The sequence below is a fragment of the Mizuhopecten yessoensis genome, unplaced genomic scaffold (genome assembly GCF_002113885.1).
Source record: "Mizuhopecten yessoensis strain PY_sf001 unplaced genomic scaffold, ASM211388v2 scaffold7007, whole genome shotgun sequence".
Classification (NCBI taxonomy): Eukaryota; Metazoa; Mollusca; class Bivalvia; order Pectinida; family Pectinidae; genus Mizuhopecten; species Mizuhopecten yessoensis.
Window position 1 is genome coordinate 78,863 of NW_018406834.1, and position 20,971 is coordinate 99,833.

A 20,971-nucleotide genomic window follows, 5' to 3' on the forward strand; every position below is an offset into this window, starting at 1 on the left:
TTTATAAGAAATTTTAATTTCATTACTGTATGTCTATATTGGTATATATACCAGTGAAAGTGTAGATGTCTGCCCACCTCATCATCTGCTCCCAGCGAGTCGCATGAACGGGGATTTATTCATTTATCTGTGAACAGTAATGGCCTTTGTAGTCGATAAGTTTTTTGTGTGATATCTAAGTTTATTTGCAGTAAAAATGTACACATAATATATATACACATATAAAACATAACAGCTTATGATAGAGAAGGGAAAATGCTTTTATGATTCAGTTTCTATATAATGAACACACTTTTAAGTTTACCACAGCTCCAGAAACAATCTGTGATTGGGTAATAATTTCAGGAGTTATTTGGTTTATGAAGTTAAGAGTATAGTCAGTAATTGGCTTTACTTTCAAAGAAAAGTAACTTGTCAAATAGATATATTTATGATTTTGTCAATTCTCTGATTATTAAGTTCATATTTCATTTGCTTTTTGACCACAAAACAAGTGATATTAAAATAAATGTTCTTTTATGCATGAATGTTATATATCATGATAAGTAAAAAATAACAAACAAATCATAAGTAATTTTCACTTCCTCTTGATGAAAAAAAAACCAAATAAAAAAGTTTTTTCGTATTTAGTTTCTTGTTTTGAATATCTGATTGATGTAGAAACCATCCAGATGCTACGATCACTTACGTTCTCTGCGCCCCTGGAATATGTCCCGACAACATCAAAGGTTCTGTATCGGGATGATACAATATGCTAATTTGATCCTCAAGAAACACAGACATGGCTTCTCTTATATTCAGAGTCTCCATTGGTCAGTTTTTATACCACCACCACCACCACAACCATGCCCTACTTTATACCCCATACCTTCAACAACTTCTTAACCGCTAATTAAAATTTGAATGGAAGCATCCACAGGTAATAGGGATTCGAATGATGCTGGTATAATTGTTGTAATTAAAGATGTCCCTGGGGTGGGGCTGGACACTGGCATCATCTTCAGGTAACACAAACCTAAACAACCTCACTTCTTCGGCTGAATTAAGGAGTGCTTCAAACTAATTTGTTTATAATATCCTGATCTGTACTCCCTAGTGAAAGTGGGCTACCATTAACTTAGCCATCTTGTGTCGATTCTCGATAGAGTAACACCAACACCTTGAATGCTGCTATGTCATATACTGATATAGTATTGCGGAATATAAGAATTTCCAATGTATAGTTGGAATAAGAAATGCGGTAATCTAGTGGTAGGACGCCAGGCTTGTGACCGAAGGGTTGAGGGTTCGAGTCACAGCACTGTTCCACTTGTTCCAGTCTACTCGGCTGTAAATGAGTGTGGTTGGGCAGTGCTAGAAATGTAGAATGCTAGCTGTGAGTGGCGAAATGGCAGCACCGGCTGTATGCTCCCCAGGGAGTTGAGAAAGATATTGGCTGGTTGCAAAGGCCCTATAACCACGGATAATAATTTGTGAACCGCTTTGAGACGACTTATGAAACAGGTTGTGATAAAAGAACCTCTTATTGGTCTCCCACGGGGGACAATAGTTTTGCGTCGTGTTCGTCCTTCCGCTATCTTGTCTGGGCTCTATCTCTTGCACTACTTGTCACTAGAACTTCATACTTGGTGTATGGGTTCACCTTGGTGAGGCGGTGTGTCGTGTATCAAAAGTAGGTCGGAGTGACCTACATCAAAGAAAAAGTTTGTCCGGGCTCTATCTCCTACATTACTAGTCACTGGAACTTGATACTTGGTGTATGGGTTCACCTTGGTGAGGCGGTGTGTTGTGTATCAAAAGTAGGTCACTCTGACCTACATCAAAGAAAAAGTTTGTCCGGACTCTTATCTCCTACACTACTAGTCACTGGAACTTGATACTTTGTGTATGGGTTCACCTTGGTGAGGCGGTGTGTTGTGTATCAAAAGTAGGTCACTCTGACCTACATCAAAGAAAAAGTTTGTCTGGGCTCTATCTCCTACACTTCTAGTCACTGGAACTTGATACTTTGTGTAAGGGTTCACCTTGGTGAGGCGGTGTGTTGTGTATCAAAAGTAGGTCACTCTGACCTACATCAAAGAAAAAGTTTGTCCGGACTCTTTATCTCCTACACTACTAGTCACTGGAACTTCATACTTGGGGTATATGTTCACCTTGGTGAGGGGCTTATTGAAAACGTTGGGTCTGTCAAACATTTATATATATAGAAGTAGTTCCTGCAAGAACTTATCATCTGTACATTTCACATTCGTTGGGGGACTATAATTTGCCAAATTGTCTTGTTATTATTATTGATATACTGATTTTGTGAAAGTTGCAGTATTGAGATTGTGAAGTTTGTTGTTTAACGTGACAAAAAACTGTTTTCTTTCATATTGAATTCATGGATTCACATGTACACTGCAATGAAAACTTTTACTCTATACAATTGTTTTACTTTCTTCCTCTATCATCAAACCCAAGAAATAAAAAGAAACTTAATTTTAAAAAACATTTTATTCAAAAAGGCAGTGTTTTTAGTTTGTTTAAATTTTCTTGTCAACTTTTATTTTGCTCTTCCACTGTCGGACGATTCTGTTGATGGGTTCTGTAACGCTGGAGGGACTATTATACAACATGTGACGATCGGCACTATTTATGACAATGTGCTTGGAGTTGGGGTAATGTTTGGTCAGTAAAATCTGCTCCGATTTCGCCCAAGCCTGTGAATATAGAAATATACATCACATTTAGCACTGAAGCACACATTTAGCACTGAAGTACACATTTCTGGTAGAATAAGTTTTTGGACGATATTAGCCAACCACAACCTTGCATACTATCTACATGTACATCGGTACATATTCACCATGACGGGACATGAGATGGACTATATGACAATAGTTTGCTTGTGATGTTGCTATGGTTTACCAAATACTATCTTCGGGGAACGACAAGGGGTAAAATTGAGGGTTGGAAATATTTTTCTCTGAACAGTCGGTGAAAACACACACTGGTGAACACCGTGTGTACGTATTACATAAACATGTTATACCTGACAATTCCATATTTATATCCAGAATCTTTACTGATATATAAGCTGGAGCCCCAACATCTAGATTCTGTAGTTTTATGATCAGTTTACACGTTCCGACTAGCTAGGCTTTCTGTCACCAGAACCACAAATATATAGTTCTGATGACAGTTAGCTTAGCTAGTCAAAACCTGTAAACCGAAAACACAACTATGGAATCTAGATATTTAAGCTCCAGCTAATGTATCCTATATATATGCCTTCTGTGATGGTGCTCTACTGAATAGGGTTGGGTATCCATCTTGGATTCCTACAACAACCGACGACAACCAGGACATCGATTCTCTCCCATTCCGATAGGAGTCCCATGCATTTCCATTTTGCTGAATGTATACACATATAAACCATCGCTAAACCAAGCATGTGCCATGTGGTAGTTTTGGGACCCCATTTTAAATTGTCAAATTCTGGCATTTGTGTCTGCAACCAGTGCTATAATGCATGGTCTATATAATAATGTAGGTACCAGTATGTGGGACATTGATATTCTGCTCGAGGGTGTAGAAATTAAGTCGGGACTGAACCTTCTTGCCAGGGTTCTGACACCAAATTCTGCACTTGAGGATATATAAACTTGTAAATTTGTTATTTTAAATCCATACCTTATTTAGATAACTTGGCATCTGTTCGTCGTAGTAATTGCCACTTATAATTGTGACAGATATGTTACTCGGTAGTGATTTTATCATCCGCATCGTTCTGGAAAAATTGAAACAATTGGGAAAAGACATTAAATCTAATTCATTTTCATCATGTCATAGAACAACTAAATATTATTACACTAAATGTACGTCTTTTGTTTGGTTTATCATTCTGTTGAGTTCTTCAGATTATATATTTTTGTTGCTATATAAATTAAACACGACTAAAACATGGACAGTACAATTTATATCTATTAACATTTTGATACACTACAAAATTCTTTATTGATGGTGGTAGGCTGTACCAGGACCATACAATTTCTATGTGTTGATACAGGAAGAGGCTACACTTCATAACAGGTAGTATAGGATATAACTGTGCCTCAATATGTATAATATATACACAGGCTACTATTGTATAATCATTCAGATCTCCTCTATTTACTTGATGCAACACCTGTATTTTTGGAATAATAAAGGGGTTTGGCAAGAAATTGAGGGAAATGTAAAAAAAAAAGGGGGCCCTTGAAATATGTTGGCAGTAAACGAGGTGGCAAATGAAACGGGGGGCTTTATGTATATATATATTTTTTTCTTTTCAGTTTCTGCTTTTTACTTTTGATTAGACTTACCTTAACTGTGAAAATGACTCGTTGATGAAGTGATGTTCGTCAACCACAGAGCTCAGGTGTTTTGGGTGACAAAGCAGATGTTTCTGTAAAATAATAATTAGTTGTTGATAGATTAAAAACTAGAAAATATTTGTAAAACACATGCATATGCCTGCCTTCCTTTGGGATGAAAATGGAAGCCTAACAACACAAATGGAGCTAGTCAAATAAGTGAAAAATATAAGCCACAGTGACCTAAATTAGATATAATGGTGTAGCTATTATCACACCCTGACCACCACAACAATACATGTACTCTCAACTCTCAACTAAGTGGGGGATTATAAGACTTTATCATGCCCAGGGGTGTAGGATAGGGAAACTCCACCTGAGGGTTTCATGTTTTTCTCTTATTCCAATCACTGAAATTAGCTCAGAAACCATCCGAAACCATTGCAATTTCTGTCCGGGTGTCCCGATTTTGTGACGTCGAGTCATAATTGTCCCATTGTGATGTCATGCACCTGAAACGAGGTGCAGGATAGACATTTCTTACACCCCTTCTTACTCTTTACAGTTCTGTTATATGCTTACTGGAAGGAGAGAAATATCAATGATCATGTTAATGTAGCAGAACTGGACAGGGGCAAACACTGGTGACTTATAGCTCAGTAGATAGAGCATCCGTATAGAGTGTGGTCCCAGGTCCTGGGTTGAGCATCCGTAGAGAGTGTGGTCCCAGGTCCTGGGTTGAGCATCCGTATAGAGTGTGGTCCCAGGTCCTGGGTTGAGCATCTGTATAGAGTGTGGTCCCAGGTCCTGGGTTCTATTATCTGTTGAGGGAGGGAGGAAATATAGCCGATCAGACGGCTTGGCAGGTTAGGGAGTCCAGTTAGAGTTTGGAGGTCCTGTAGTTGAATCCCAGTGAGCAGCCATTGCATGTTTCTGTTCCTGTTACATTACTTTACCATTTAGAGTTGGCTGATCATCACTTTCTCATCTCAGATGCACAAGATTCGACTTGATGTCCGTTTGAAATATTTTTGATTATTTTTTAGATTCAAAGAATTCAAATAAAAATACTTACTTGTCGATATTTAACATTTTCCGGTAACTCTGAATCAAAGAGAGGCTGATGTAGAAAACCTAGGAGGAGTGCTAGCCGGGTGAGTCCAAGCGCCGCCCCGAGTTGTAGGCTTTGGAAAGTTGGTACCAGCTGACCGTACCTAGAAAATGGTAAAGTTCTTAAAGTTTACAATCGCTCATCAAACACTAGGTTACTTCTATGAAAAATATGTACACCCAAAAGATTCATCTTCTGTCAAATAATAATTAAGTAACTGTAGATGTCAAAAACACTGAAATAGTTGTTTTCAAACATGACATTGCCTTTTTTGTTATATTTGCTATACAGTTGTTTTTCTCCTTTTGAATAAGGTTGTTTCCTAAACTGGATTTACTTTTGGGGGGTTTACAAGTAGTTTTTTTTATATATATATTGATTTTTTTTAACTTTCTAACACTTTTAAATAAATAAAAAAAATGCCAGTTTAATATTTCAATATTTTTCATGAAAAAACAACGTAAGATTAAATAATTTAAGAAAAATTTAGAATAACGATAACTGTCAATTTGTGAATATTTTGTAAGTGTTTAAAAAAAATATTGAAAAAGTGTGGGAAAACAAAAGTGCTTTTAACTTTTCAAAATTTAAAATACTTTGTTAACCCTTTCACCCCTATGTAACTTTAGTAGACTCTACCATGCACTGATCTGGATGAGTCCATTATGGTCTACCGTGGTGAAAGGGTTAATTGAGATTTACTAGTAATGACATCATAACATATGTTAAAACATTTGAAAATTTTGTATTTGTATGAATACTATGGCACTTACCAGTACTGATGCCAGGCTCCACCATCTTGTTCAAACAGGTTGTCAGAGAGAGGATTGATGAGAACCATGCCCAGCATCTGACTAAACAACACAAAACAGAAGAAGGGCCTGATCAGACATCAGCAGAGGGTAAAATCTCATATCTCCATTCAATTATTCAATAGGATAAACAACACAAAATACAGAAAAGTATTTCACTGCGGCAGAGGCACTGCGGCTGATGAAAAAATGTCATCACAAACTTTCCCCTGAAATCTGCTGGTTTCACTATCAATACGAAAGTGCTGTGTTTTAACAGACACCCAAGGGCAGGTCATCCAATCATTTGACTTCAAAAAGCGCTTCATTGGCGACATTTTCTTTGGGATGACTGTTGTAGGTATGACCCTGTCAGTTAGGCAACTCCTTGTCTGTTGCTATAGCGAAATGTGCATTAAACGAGTTGATCTTGATTCAAAAACTAAGCACACCATCTTTAAAACTGGGTCACTGCGACCCTCACATATATCTGTATAACACACTCGATGGGCCTGCTTGTTACTCTCCACGATAGTCCAGACTACGAAGTAAACCCAGAAAGTGACGACATCCTGGTCAAGTATGATCCTGCTGGACAAGAAATAATGAGGGCAAAGTTCACGAAGGAAGGACACAAAATATTTGTGAAACCAAGTGAAGTGAGCATTAATCGTACCGGTAATGGTACTATTATTGCTGTAGCTAACCGTACAAGTGATTCAACAAAACACCTTGTTCTTTTAACAGTAACCTTGAACCAACATTGAGACACGTTGACCATGGTTGGGTTTTTCCAGTTGAAAAAAAATTGTCAGTCCGTCTGAACATTTTTGTCTCAATGATGTTAAATTTGATTGCCACGGGAATATGGTGGTCACTGAGGGCTGGTCTAATACGGTTCAACTTCTCAACCCCTCCTGTCAGCTACTGGTGCTGACCAGAGGCAACTGGTCACCATGGTCAGTGGAGATACTGGACGATGGGACGGTCTGGATTGGGTACAACGATGGGAAAGTTCAGGTCATTAGGTATAAATGGCCAAAACCATCCTATACTGGTCAGTATACCATCTTTAGTCTATACACAAATCTTAACTCTAAATCTCACATGTATTTATAGTCTCCACAAATCTCAAGTTTACCATGTTCTTTTCTCATTAACGAGTAACCAATTCGTCCAAAGCGGTTTTATTCTGTGCCAGTAAACACACAGATGGATTTTTATAAGCAAAATGAATGCATACATATCAAAATACATTCAAGTGATAATCTTTGATACAAACTTCAGTTTACACTGTCTTGCAGCAGTAAAAATGTTTTTTTAACTTCAATGAATTTCTCAACTTTACAATGTCTATTTTCACTTTAAAAGTCAACAAATATTGGTGATAAAAAAGTGACATGAGCCTTTGTGTTTCGTAGGTACTTCAACAAAATGACCTTAAAATCAGTTTTATTTGAGAAGTAGTAATGAGTACTATGTTGTGTACGAGTTCAGTCAGTCTTAAAAAAACACACTGCTCATGAAAAGTCGTTTTACACATGTAGAGCTGATGATGACAGAAAAACTAAGACCAGAGTCTACTCTTCAATACTGTGTCACTGCGACCCTCACATATCTGCATCACACCATCATAGGATCAAATGTCTAACATGTAGCTACTGCCAACAGTCACAAAGTTGAGTACAGATGTAGATGCCATTATAAATACTTACAACACATTTTGACCTTTGACCTCTATAAGAGGAGAACAACTTTCAGTTAACAACCTTAGAATGGCGTATGTACTAATTGTATGAAATTACATCAAATCAACTTAAGTGGTGCCCTGACCACTTCACACCAAGGATAGCAATTTCTAGATAATATTGAGGTCACAGGTCAAGGTCATTCCACGTATAAACATAAGAGGGGACAGAGAGACATTTTTGATAACAACCTTAGTACCTGATATTTGTTTTGTACCAACAAGTTATAAATTATCAGTTCCTCCTTACCTCCTATGTATATTCATATCTGGAATAGATCTCAGACTCATTTAACTTTGGCAAAACAAAAATCTTAAGTTGAGACTCTTTACAATAGATACTTAAATGTTAAGGCTTCTTGTATTCCAAATACAACAAAGACTTGCTTATTCCAACAGCTGGCCAAAACTTAAACTCCTAGATTTTAGTAGAAAAAGTTTAATACATTTTTATGTATTTTCTTTATTGACACCCTGTACTCTGCATTAAATGTCATCAAAACTTTCAGCTGGTATTTTGGCAGAAATAGAGTGCTCAACCTATACTAGGTGAATGTTTAAAAGACAGTGCTGTTTTGACAGCCCTGCAGCATTTCTGGACCCCTCGGGAACTTTGGTGCCGAACATCTGCATCCTCGTACAAATGGTGAAGTTTATATTAACTTATTCACCCCTGAAGACACAATTTAACTCTTCCAATTCAAAGATTGAAATAGTTTATCATGAAATTTCAGGGATGAATGAGTTAATAAATGGTTTGGTTTGTTTGTATTTTACCTCCTATTAACAGAGGTCATTTAAAGACTTGCCAGATTTTGGTGGTGGAGGAAAACCAGCGTGTCCAGAGAAAAACCATCGACCTGCGGCTAGAACTTTGCAACTGCCCCATGAAGGCCTTGAGCCCGTGAGTCAGGAGTGGAGGGCTAGTGATTGTAGACGGTCAGATGCATTAACCACTTGGCCACGTGCACACCAGCCCGACATTAATAAATGTAAACACTTACCTTCCCTAAATCTTTAACCAACAACGCCAACTCTTACTCTAATGCCAAAGCTGGCACTAATGCCACAACTCCTATTCTGGGGTTCAATAGGGGTTACTCACCTGTCAAACATCTGTGAGTAGAACTGAGCTACCAATGCCCCTAATTCGGCCCCCACATAGATGAAAGGCTGGGGCTCCTGACTGCTCACAGTCAACAGATGGTTCAAGTCATCAGCCATCCTACAAATCCAAATCAAAGAAGATACATAGTTTTGATTAGCGGTAGATTAATACTGATATACCAGGTACGCAATGGCTGGAGAGTGGCACGCCCAGAGTAGTGGTAGATAAATAATGATATACCAGGTACACAATGGCCGGAGAGCGGCACACCCAGAGTAGCGGAAGATTAATACTGATATACCAGGTACGCAACGGCTGGAGAGCGGCACACCTAGAGTAGTGGTAGATTAATACTGATATGCCAGGTACACAATGGCTGGAGAGTGGCACACCCAGAGTAGTAGTAGATAAATACTGATATACCAGGTACGCAATGGCTGGAGAGTGGCACACCCAGAGTAGTGGTAGATAAATACTGATATACTAGGTACACAATGGCTGGAGAGTGGCACTCCCACAGTAGTAGTAGATAAATACTGATATACTAGGTACACAATGGCTGGAGAGTGGCACTCCCACAGTAGTAGTAGATAAATACTGATATACCAGGCACACAATGGCTGGAGAGCGGCACACCCAGAGGAGTGGTAGATTAATACTGATATACCAGGTACCCAATGGCTGGAGAGCGGCACACCCAGAGTAGTGGTAGATTAATACTGATATACCAGGTACCCAATGGCTGGAGAGCGGCACACCCAGAGGAGTGGTAGATTAATACTGATATACCAGGTACCCAATGGCTGGAGAGCGGCACACCCAGAGTAGTGGTAAATTAATACTGATATACCAGGTACACAATGGCTGGAGAGTGGCACACCCAGATAGAATGATAGTGGCACATAATGATAAGTTATGGTATGGTGGCACATACGGAATAGTTATGAGATGGTGGCACATAATGATAAGTTATGGTTTGGTTGCACATAAGGATTAGTTATGGTATGGTGGCACGTTAGTTATGGGATGGTGGCACATACAGATTAGATATTGGATGGTGGCACATACGGATTACTTATGGGATGGTGGCATATAATGATTAGTTATGGGATGGTGACACATAAGGATTACATAATGATTAGTTATGAGATGGTGGCACATAATGATAAGTTATGGTTTGGTTGCACATAAGGATTCGTTATGGGATGGTGGCACATAATAATTAGGTATAGGATGGTGGCACATACAGATTAGTTATTGGATGGTGGCACATAATGATTGGTTATGGGATAGTGGCACATACAGATTAGTTATGGGATGATGGCATATAAGGATTAGTTATAGGATGGAGGCACATAATGATTAGTTATGGGATGATGGCACATAAGGATTAGTCATGGGATGGTGGCACATAATAATTAGTTATAGGATGGTGGCACATACAGATTAGTTATTGGATGGTGGCACATACGGATTAGTTATGGGATGGTGGCACATAAGGATTAGTTATGGGATGGTGGCACATAATGATTAGTTATGGGATAGTGGCACATACAGATTAGTTATGGGATGGTGGCATATAAGTATTAGTTATGGGATGGTGGCACAAACAGTTACTTATGGGATGGTGGCACATACAGATTTGTTATGGGATGGTGGCACATAATGATTAGTTTTGGGATGATGGCACATAATGATTAGTTATAGGATGGAGGCACATAATGATAAGTTATGCGATGGTGGCACATACAGTTATGGGATGGTGGCATATAAGTATAAGTTATGGGATGGTGGCGCATACAGATTAGTTATGGGATGGTGGCACATAATGATTAGTTATGGGTAGGTGGCACATAAGGATTAGTTATGGGATGATGGCACATAAGGAATTGGTTATAGGATGGTGGCACATACAGATTAATTATGGGATGGTGGCACATACAGATTAGTTATAGGATGGTGGCACATACAGATTAGTTATGGGATGGTGGCACATAATGATTAGTTATAGGATGATGGCACATAATGATTAGTTATGGGATGGTGGCACAAACAGTTAGTTATGGGATGGTGGCACATAAGGATTAGTTATGGGATGGTGGCACATAGTAATTAGTTATAGGATGGTGGCACATACAGATTAGTTATGGGATAGTGGCACATAAGGATTAGTTATGGGATGATGGCACATAAGGATTAGTTATAGGATGGTGGCACATAATGATTAGTTATGGGATGGTGGCACAAAATGATTAGTTATGGGATGGTGGCACATAAGGATTAGTTATGGGATGGTGGCACATAGTAATTAGTTATAGGATGGTGGCACATACAGATTAGTTATGGGATAGTCGCACATACGGATTAATTATGGGATGGTGGCACATAAGGATTAGTTATGGGATGGTGGCACATAATAATTAATTATGAGATGGTGGCACATAAGGATTAGTTATGGGATGGTGGCACATAATGATTAGTTATGGGATGGTGGCACATAAGGATTAGTTATGGGATGATGGCACATAAGGATTAGTTATGGGATGGTGGCACCTAATGATTAGTTATGGGATATTGGCCATAAGGATTAGGTATGGGATGGTGGCACATAATGATTAGTTATGGGATGATGGCACATATGGATTAGTTATGGGATGGTGGCACATAATGAACAGTTATGGGATGGTGGCACATACAGATCAGTTATGGGATGGTGGCATATAAGTATTAGTTATGGGATGGTGGCACATACAGATTAGTTATGGGATGGTGGCACATAATGATTAGTTATGGGATAGTGGCACATGAGGATTAGTTATGGGATGGTGGCACATAAGGATTAGTTATGGGATGATGGCACATAAGGAATTGGTTATAGGATGGTGGCACATACAGATTAGTTATGGGATGATGGCACATAAGGAATTGGTTATAGGATGGTAGCACATACAGATAAGTTATGGGATGATGGCACATAAGGATTAGTTATGGGATGATGGCACATAAGGAATTGGTTATAGGATGGTGGCACATACCGATTAGTTATGGGATGGTGGCACATACAGATTAGTTAAAGGATGGTGGCACATACAGATTAGTTATGGTATGGTGGCACATAATGATTAGTTATGGGATGGTGGCACATACTGATTAGTTATGGAATGGTGGCACATAAGGATTAGTTATGGGATGGGGGCACATAAGGATTAGTTATGGGATGGTGGCCCATAAGGATTAGTTATGGGATGATGGCACATAAGGATTAGATATGGGATAGTGGCACATAAGGATTAGTTATGGGATGATGGCGCATAAGGATTAGTTATGGGATGATGGCACATAAGGATTAGTTATGGGATGATGGCGCATAAGGATTAGTTATGGGATGATGGCACATAAGGATTAGTTATATGATGGTGGCACATACAGATTAGTTATGGTATGGTGGCACATAATGATTAGTTATGGGATAGTGGCACATAAGGATTAGTTATGGGATAGTGGCACATAAGAATTAGTTATGGGATGGGGGCACATACAGATTAGTTATGGGATAGTGGCACATAAGGATTAGATATGGGATAGTGGCACATAAGGATTAGTTATTGTATGATGGCACATAATGATTAGTTATGGGATGGTGGCACATAAGGATTAGTTATGGGAAAGTGGCACATAAGGATTAGTTATGGGATGGTGGCCCATAAGGATTAGTTATGGGATGATGGCACATAAGGAATTGGTTATGGGATGGGAGCACATACAGATAAGTTATGGGATGATGGCACATAAGGATTAGTTATGGGATGGTGGCACGTAATGATTAGTTATGGGATGGTGACACATAAGGATTAGTTATAGGATGGTGGCACATACAGATTAGTTATGGGATAGTGGCACATAAGGATTATTTATGGGATAGTGGCACATAAGGATTAGTTATTGGATGATGGCACATAATGATTAGTTATGGGATGGTGGCACATACTGATTAGTTATGGAATGGTGGCACATAAGGATTAGTTATGGGATAGTGGCACATAAGGATTAGTTATTGGATGATGGCACATAATGATTAGTTATGGGATGGTGGCACATACAGATTAGTTATGGGATGGTGGCACATAATGATTAGTTATGGGATGATGGCACATAATGATTAGTTATGGGATGGTGGCACCTACAGATTAGTTATTGAATGGTGGCACATAAGGATTAGTTATGGGATAGTGGTACATAAGATCATAAAAATATTAACAAATGAAGAAATAGACAAAAGTTTTACACCATATTAGAACTAGGATGGGTGCGTAACTGTATAACAGATTGATACCAGTACATGCTTTATCCAACAACACTTGAAGGGAGATAACTCAGTAAATCTCACCTTTCTACAGTAAATGGCTGCCATCTGTTCCTGTAATTGCTCTTGGAGTCCTCACCATCTTGTTCAGTCAGGTTCTGAAAATGTTTCATAGTCATAATTTATGCATTTTGAAAAACTGTTGTATAATTGAAACTGAAGAATTGACTGTATTATCATTTTGAAACATTTAGAATAGTTTATGAAGTTCCACTGTAAACACAAACCAAAGTGTCCAGACTAACAAGGTTCCACTGTACACACAAACCAAAGTGTCCAGACTTACATTGTTCCACTGTACACACAAACCAAAGTGTCCAAACTAACAAGGTTAAACCAACACAAAACCAAAATGTTCAGACTAACAAGGTTCCACTGTACACACAAACCCGTGTCCAGACTAACAAGGTTCTACTGTACAGTGTACATACAAACGAAAGCGTCCAGACTAACAAGGTTCCACTGAACACACAAACCAAAATGTCCAGACTAACAAGGTTCTACTGTACAGTGTACATACAAACGAAAGCGTCCAGACTAACAAGGTTCCACTGAACACACAAACCAAAGTGTCCATACTAAAAAGGTTCTCCTGTACACACAAACCAAAGTGTCCAAACTAACAAGGTTAAACCGACACAAAACCAAAATGTTCAGACTAACAAGGTTCCACTGTACACACAAACCAAAGTGTCCAGACTTATATGGTTCCACTGTACACACCAACCAATATGAACAGACTAACAAGGTTCTACACACACAAACCAAAGTGGTGTCCAGACTTATATGGTTCCACTGTACACACAAACCAAAGTGTCCAAACTAACAAGGTTAAACCGACACAAAACCAAAATGTTCAGACTAACAAGGTTCCACTGTACACACAAACCCGTGTCCAGACTAACAAGGTTCTACTGTAAACACAAACCAAAGTGTCCATACTAACAAGGTTCTACTGTACATACAAACCAAAGTGTCCAGACTAACAAGGTTCTACTGTACACACAAACCAAAGTGTCCAGACTTATATGGTTCCACTGTACACACAAACCAAAGTGTCCAGACTTACATTGTTCCACTGTACACACCAACCAATATGAACAGACTAACAAGGTTCTACACACAAACCAATGTGGTGTCCAGACTTATATGGTTCCACTGTACACACAAACCAAAGTGTCCAGACTTACAAGGTTCCAATGTAACAAGGTTAAACCGACACAAAACCAAAGTGTCCATACTAACAAGGTTCTACTGTACACACAAACCAAAATGTCCAGACTAACAAGGTTCTACTGTACACACAAACGAAAGTGTCCAGACTAACAAGGTTCTACTGTACACACAAACCAAAGTGTCTAGACTAACAAGGTTCTACTGTACACACAAACCAAAGTGTCCAGACTAACAAGGTTCTACTGTACAGTGTACATACAAATGAAAGTGTCCAGACTAACAAGGTTTCACTATACACACAAACCAAAATGTCCAGACTAACAAGGTTCCACTGTACACACAAACCAAAGTGTCCAAACTAACAAGGTTAAACCGACACAAAACCAAAATGTCCAGACTAACAAGGTTCCACTGTACACACAAACCAGTGTCCAGACTAACAAGGTTCTACTGTAAACACAAACCAGTGTCCAGACTTACAAGGTTCTACTGTAAACACAAACCAAAGTGTCCAGACTTACAAGGTTCTACTGTACACACAAACCAAAATGTCCAGACTAGCATGGTTCAACCACTACACATAAACCAAAGTGTCCAGACTAACAAGGTTCTTCTGTACACTCAAGCCAAAATGTCCAGACTAACAAGGTTCTACTGTTCACACAAACCAAAGTGTCCAGACTAACCTGGTTCTACCGCTACACAAAAACCTATATGTTCAGACTAACAAGGTTCCACTGTACACACAAACCAAACTGTCCAGACTAACCTGGTTCTACAGCTATACAAAAACCTATATGTTCAGACTAACAAGGTTCTACTGTACACACAAACCAAAGTGACCAGACTAACAAACTCTACACACAAACCAAAATGTCCAGACTAACATGGTTCAACCGCTACACAAAAACCTATATGTTCAGACTACCAATATTTTTAACACTTTAGAGTTTGTTTAGTTTTGTATCCTATGTATTATCACACCTCCGTATCCTTAGTACCTACCATCAAGGGTCTCTCACTGAAGCCCAAGCCTGCTCGATCGTAAATACAAATCTGAAATAAAACAAGTAATTTTACAATCGAGGGATAGAGTTTACATAGACAAAAATTATAAGTTCACTCATATCACTGCAGTAAATAGTAAATTATAATTTACAACAAAAACGGAAATGTTCAGTTTGATGTTGGATGCAAGATCCATTAAGTGAAGTAAGATGAAATTAAATGAAAGTAAATGGTATCTATGCCCACATACCCTGGCATTCTTCGCCACATGAGGCCAAATTAATGTCCACACGTCTGAGGTCTGTCCTCCGGGTGCATCAAATATCACTGGAACAGATAAGGTATATATTTATACTATACATTTATAGTAATACCTGGCATTTCTATATATACTTCACATTTGTACTATACATTTATACAGTACTATACATTTATAGTAATACCTGGCATTTCTATATATACTTCAAATTTGAACTATACATTTATACAGTACTATACATTTATAGTAATACCTGGCATTTCTATATATACTTCACATTTGTACAAAACATTTATAGTAATACCTGGCTTTTCTATATATACTTCACATTTATACTATACTAGAATGTAGAATTATATATTAATACAGATGATGACAAGGAAACTGCTTTTAATTGTTCATGTTATCTAGACAAGGGTAGAAATTGAGGATGTTCAAATTTTTTCCTATTTTTTTTGTTAAAATCAGATTTGCATGGAGCCGAGTGAAGGGTAAATATTTCGTAAAACAAAAACGGAAATAGCAAGTGATTTAACATGTTTAAACTGTTTAATTCATTAAACGGATTAACAGTATGGCATTTTCCCTATAAAACACCCACACAAATCATATACAATACTAATTCAGGATACTTCTTGTTGTGTATTCACCCAGGACATTGAAAAGATAAACAGCCAACTTTCTTATAAAATCTTTTTTCTTATATTAATTCCTTTATAATTTGCCCTTCATGTATTGCCAAAAATAGTTATGATGTCATATTTTGATTGAATTAACGGTGGCAGTGAAACAAAGGTTTATAGCATTTGACTTCAGACACAATATACTGCCAGACACAATACACTACCAGACACAATACACTGCCAGACACAATACAGTGCCAGACATAATACACTATCAGACATAAAACATTACCAGACACAATACACTACCAGACATAATACACTATCAGACACAATACACTTCCAGACACAATACACTATCAGACACAATACACTACCAGACACAATACACTGCCAGACATAATACACTACCAGACACAATACACTGCCAGACACAATACACTGCCAGACACAGTACACTGCCAGACATAGTATACTATCAGACATAAAACATTACCAGACACAATACACTACCAGACACAATACACTACCAGACATAATATACTATCAGACACAATACACTACCAGACACAATACACTATCAGACATAATATACTACCAAACATAATATACTACCAGACACAATACACTACCAGACATAATACACTGCCAGACACAATACACTACCAGACATGATACACTATCAGACACAATACACTACCAGACATAATACACTATAAGACACAATACACTACCAGACATAATACACTACCAGACAAAATACACTACCAGACATAATACACTATCAGACACAATACACTAACAGACATAATACACTACCAGACACAATACACTACCACACACATTACACTATCAGACATAATACACTACCAGACATAATACACTACCAGACATAATACACTGCCAGACATAAAACACTGCCAGACACAATACACTGCCAGACATAATACACTGCCAGGCACCATATACTGCCAGACACCATACACTACCAGACATAATACACTGCCAGACACAATACACTGCCAGACACAATATACTTCCAGACACAATACACTGCCAGACACAATACACTGCCAGACACAATACACTACCAGACATAATACACTGCCAGGCATAATACACTACCAGACACAATACACTATCAGACATAATATACTGCCAGACACAATACACTACCAGACATAATACACTGCCAGACACAATACCCTGCCAGACACAATACACTCCCAGACACAATACACTCCCAGACACAATACACTCCCAGACACAATACACTGCCAGACATAATACACTACCAGACACAATACACTACCAGACATAATACACTATCAGACACAATACACTACCAGACATAATACACTGCCAGACACAATACACTATCAGACATAATACACTGCAAGACACAATACACTGCCAGATACAATACACTACCAGACACAATACACTGCCAGACATAATACACTACCAGACACAATACACTACCAGACATAATACACCGCCAAAGCGATGGTTTGAAATATTTACCTGTTGGAGGACCCTTCCCTTGGCACATTTTAAATATCTTCTGTCCCCAGCCAACATCATAAAGCTCTCCTGTACAAATCAAAGATCAATTGATATATAAGATGATGAAGGCTAAACCACTGAATTTAAGTCAATGTCACATATTGTGAAAAGGTAGATTAAGAGCCATATACAAATTATAATGTAAATCTTTATCAAAATAAAACTCATTCCAAGTTGTAATTATCTTCTAAGCCGGCAAAAGTCTGATGAGATTTGTAAGATTGGTTACTTACTTAAGGACACAGTCATGCACACATTATAATGCAAAGCAAACATAAAACGATTAACTGTGTTATTAACTCTATGAACAATTTTGTTATATATCAAGATTTTTCTTGTTACCATATCTACATGTATCGTGCTTCTAAGGACATACTTAAGTAATACATTATGCCTCTCTAAAGGATATAATACCAACAGGGAATTGGCTTGATAAACCGACTCATTTCCAAGATCCTCATTTTAAATTTGCTGTAATCATCACTGTTCTTGTTCTACAATTACCCACCTGGTACAGGCTTTAGTTCAGTCCCTTCTTTCTGTAAAGATGCATAGTTCAACAAAGGGGGGACGATGATGATGAGGAACACAACTTGGAGGACTTTGATCAAAATTCGACATCTTCGTGTTTTCTCCTCAACTGGCTTTCCCTTCTTAGCATGGACACCAGCTGCAGTCTACAATACACAGTAATACAAGATTGGAAGAATGTGTCATTCACACCTTGTTAGCTGTTAGTTAATGTTAAGTTATACATAAATATCAGCAGATACAACAGTAGAGAGACCCGGGGGCCTGATGACTTCAAAGACCAGACAGCTCAGTTGGCTAGAGCGTCTGTTAATATTTTAGAGGTTACTAGAGCATCTGTTAAGATTTTAGAGGTAACTAGATCGTCTGTTTAGATTTTAGAAGTTACTAGAGCGTCTGTTTAGATTTTAGAGGTTACTAGAGCGTCTGTGTATAGGTTTTAGAGGTAACTAGTGCGTCTGTTTAGATTTTAGAGGTTACAACAGCGTCTGTTTAGGTTTTAGAGGTTACAACAGCGTCTGTTTAGATTTTAGAGGTTACAGGAGCGTCTGTTAAGATTTTAGAGGTTACAAGAGCGTCTGTTTAGATTTTAGAGGTTACAAGAGCGTCCGTTTAGATTTTAGAGGTTACAGGATCGTCTGTTAAGATTTTAGAGGTTACAAGAGCTTCTGTTTAGATTTTAGAGGTTACTAGAGCGTCTGTTTATATTATAGAGGTTACTAGAGCGTCTGTTTAGATTATAGAGGTTACTAGAGCGTCTGTTTAGGTTTTAGAGGTTACAAGAGCATCTGTTTAGATTTTAGAGGTTACAAGAGCGTCTGTTAAGATTTTAGAGGTTACAAGAGCGTCTGTTTAGATTTTAGAGGTTACAAGAACGTCTGTTAAGATTTAAGAGGTAAAAGCCACAGTCCACAGACACCATTTGTAAAAGTAGATAGAATAGTGTGCTTTAAGATATAACGCAACCATAATCCTATGTACAATTAATTAAAACCTGCCACAAATGTACAAAGTTGCAGTTGTAACAGGAGAAAGAGAAAATGCAATGGCAAGACTGGGGTTCAAACCTGGGACCATCTGAACTCTAGGTGGATGCTCTACCAATTGAGCTACCTCACAGCGTGCGCCCAGTCAATGACAATCGACAGTGAGTCCAGTTCCGTTACATTCCTCCCGCCTTTTTGTTAATCTTTGCCTACAGAAGACACAACTATTTACAACTCAGGTTTGGATGTCACCTTACTAAGAATTCACCCAGTGCTTGAAAGATCGGTTGGCAATTTTATAACAGGAGAAAGACAAATGCAATGGCCCGGAGAGTCAGGGACTTGAACCCTGAACCATCCAAACTCTAGTTGGACGCTCTAAAATAAGAAATATAAATCAATAAATAAATAATCTTTATTTAACATTGTGTACATTGTCAATAACAAATATAAGCTCTGTAGAGCTTTTATTACGACGCCGCTACGGGAACAAATGTTGTGTTCGTGGGGGAGGAAAGCTTACGGGGGAAAACCACCATGCCATCGGTGGGGATCGAACCGAAATTCTTGGGAGAGTGAGTGGTCTGAAGTTCACGCTAGTAGTAATGACTGTGCAAATTAGCAATCACGGCTACCGATACTCGGAGGGGCATCCTTAATTCAATTGAGCTTAACCTGGTCGCCGATGATAAACCCAGTCCAGTTCCGCTACACTTTGTTAATTTTCTATAAGGACTGTATTTTATCTTAAAGCATATATATGTTCTTGACTTTCTATTTAAGCTTTTTGCTTAGTCTAAAATAACTGACGACCTCCTGTTATATTAGGGTAGTACTAATATTAATACCTGGCCTCCTCTGCCAAGGCCGGGTAGCTCTGACGACGCAATATATAAAAATAATATCGTCGCTAGAAAGCTACGTTATCGCAGCTAATATTAGCAGGGTGGCGATATCTCTGCCTCATTTTTTAAAAGATACATGTAGACATAGAAGTAAGCTCTGTATGACGTAAGGCATTCTGGTAAATGTCTTGTAAAATATCTCTTATTCTCGAATGTATGTTGCTGAAGAGTGTCAGGTTTTATATCGGCCATGCATGTTTGCTTTACTGCAGTAGTAAAGTAGGCTGATCGATCTGACCTGTAATTCCTATTTTTTGCAACAGATTCTTGTTACAATATAATGCTAATGACACTAACCTTTTTTGGTGTTTTGCTATCATCGGTGTTAGCTTCATCGACTGATGTCTGAGGTGGCCGCATCAGTGTGCGCCGTTTCATCTTGACTGTCTTTATTAGATCTATCGTTTGTTCAATCGCTAAACGAACATGTGGATCACACTTCCGGTTTAAGTGAAAGTAA

At 38.3% G+C, this 20,971-nt stretch overlaps 1 protein-coding gene across 1 annotated transcript; it reads right to left on the reverse strand.

Annotated features, from left to right (window-relative positions):
* Positions 1 to 2,498: 2,498 nt before the first annotated feature.
* Positions 2,499 to 20,952, reverse strand: LOC110452948. Its single transcript, XM_021501708.1, has 12 exons — positions 20,809 to 20,952; positions 18,598 to 18,766; positions 18,048 to 18,116; positions 15,892 to 15,968; positions 15,639 to 15,689; positions 13,482 to 13,555; positions 9,092 to 9,211; positions 6,222 to 6,302; positions 5,413 to 5,551; positions 4,347 to 4,429; positions 3,676 to 3,772; positions 2,499 to 2,702 (listed from the first exon to the last, which is right to left on the reverse strand). The coding sequence occupies exons 1-12, from the start codon at positions 20,887 to 20,889 to the stop codon at positions 2,526 to 2,528; spliced, it is 1,218 nt and encodes a 405-aa protein (XP_021357383.1). The 5' UTR covers positions 20,890 to 20,952; the 3' UTR covers positions 2,499 to 2,525.
* Between the last annotated feature and the right edge of the window lie 19 nt (positions 20,953 to 20,971).

What these genes read in the sequence shown, in the direction of transcription:
- LOC110452948 (XM_021501708.1), bottom strand. Translation starts at nt 20,889, where the DNA reads ATGAAACGGCGCACACTGATGCGGCCACCTCAGACATCAGTCGATGAA. An exon ending in ATAGCAAAACACCAAAAAAG is followed by an intron (nt 18,767 to 20,808) that starts GTTAGTGTCATT and finishes TGTGTATTGTAG; the next exon opens with ACTGCAGCTGGTGTCCATGC. An exon ending in GGAGCCTGGCATCAGTACTG is followed by an intron (nt 5,552 to 6,221) that starts GTAAGTGCCATA and finishes ACCATTTTCTAG; the next exon opens with GTACGGTCAGCTGGTACCAA.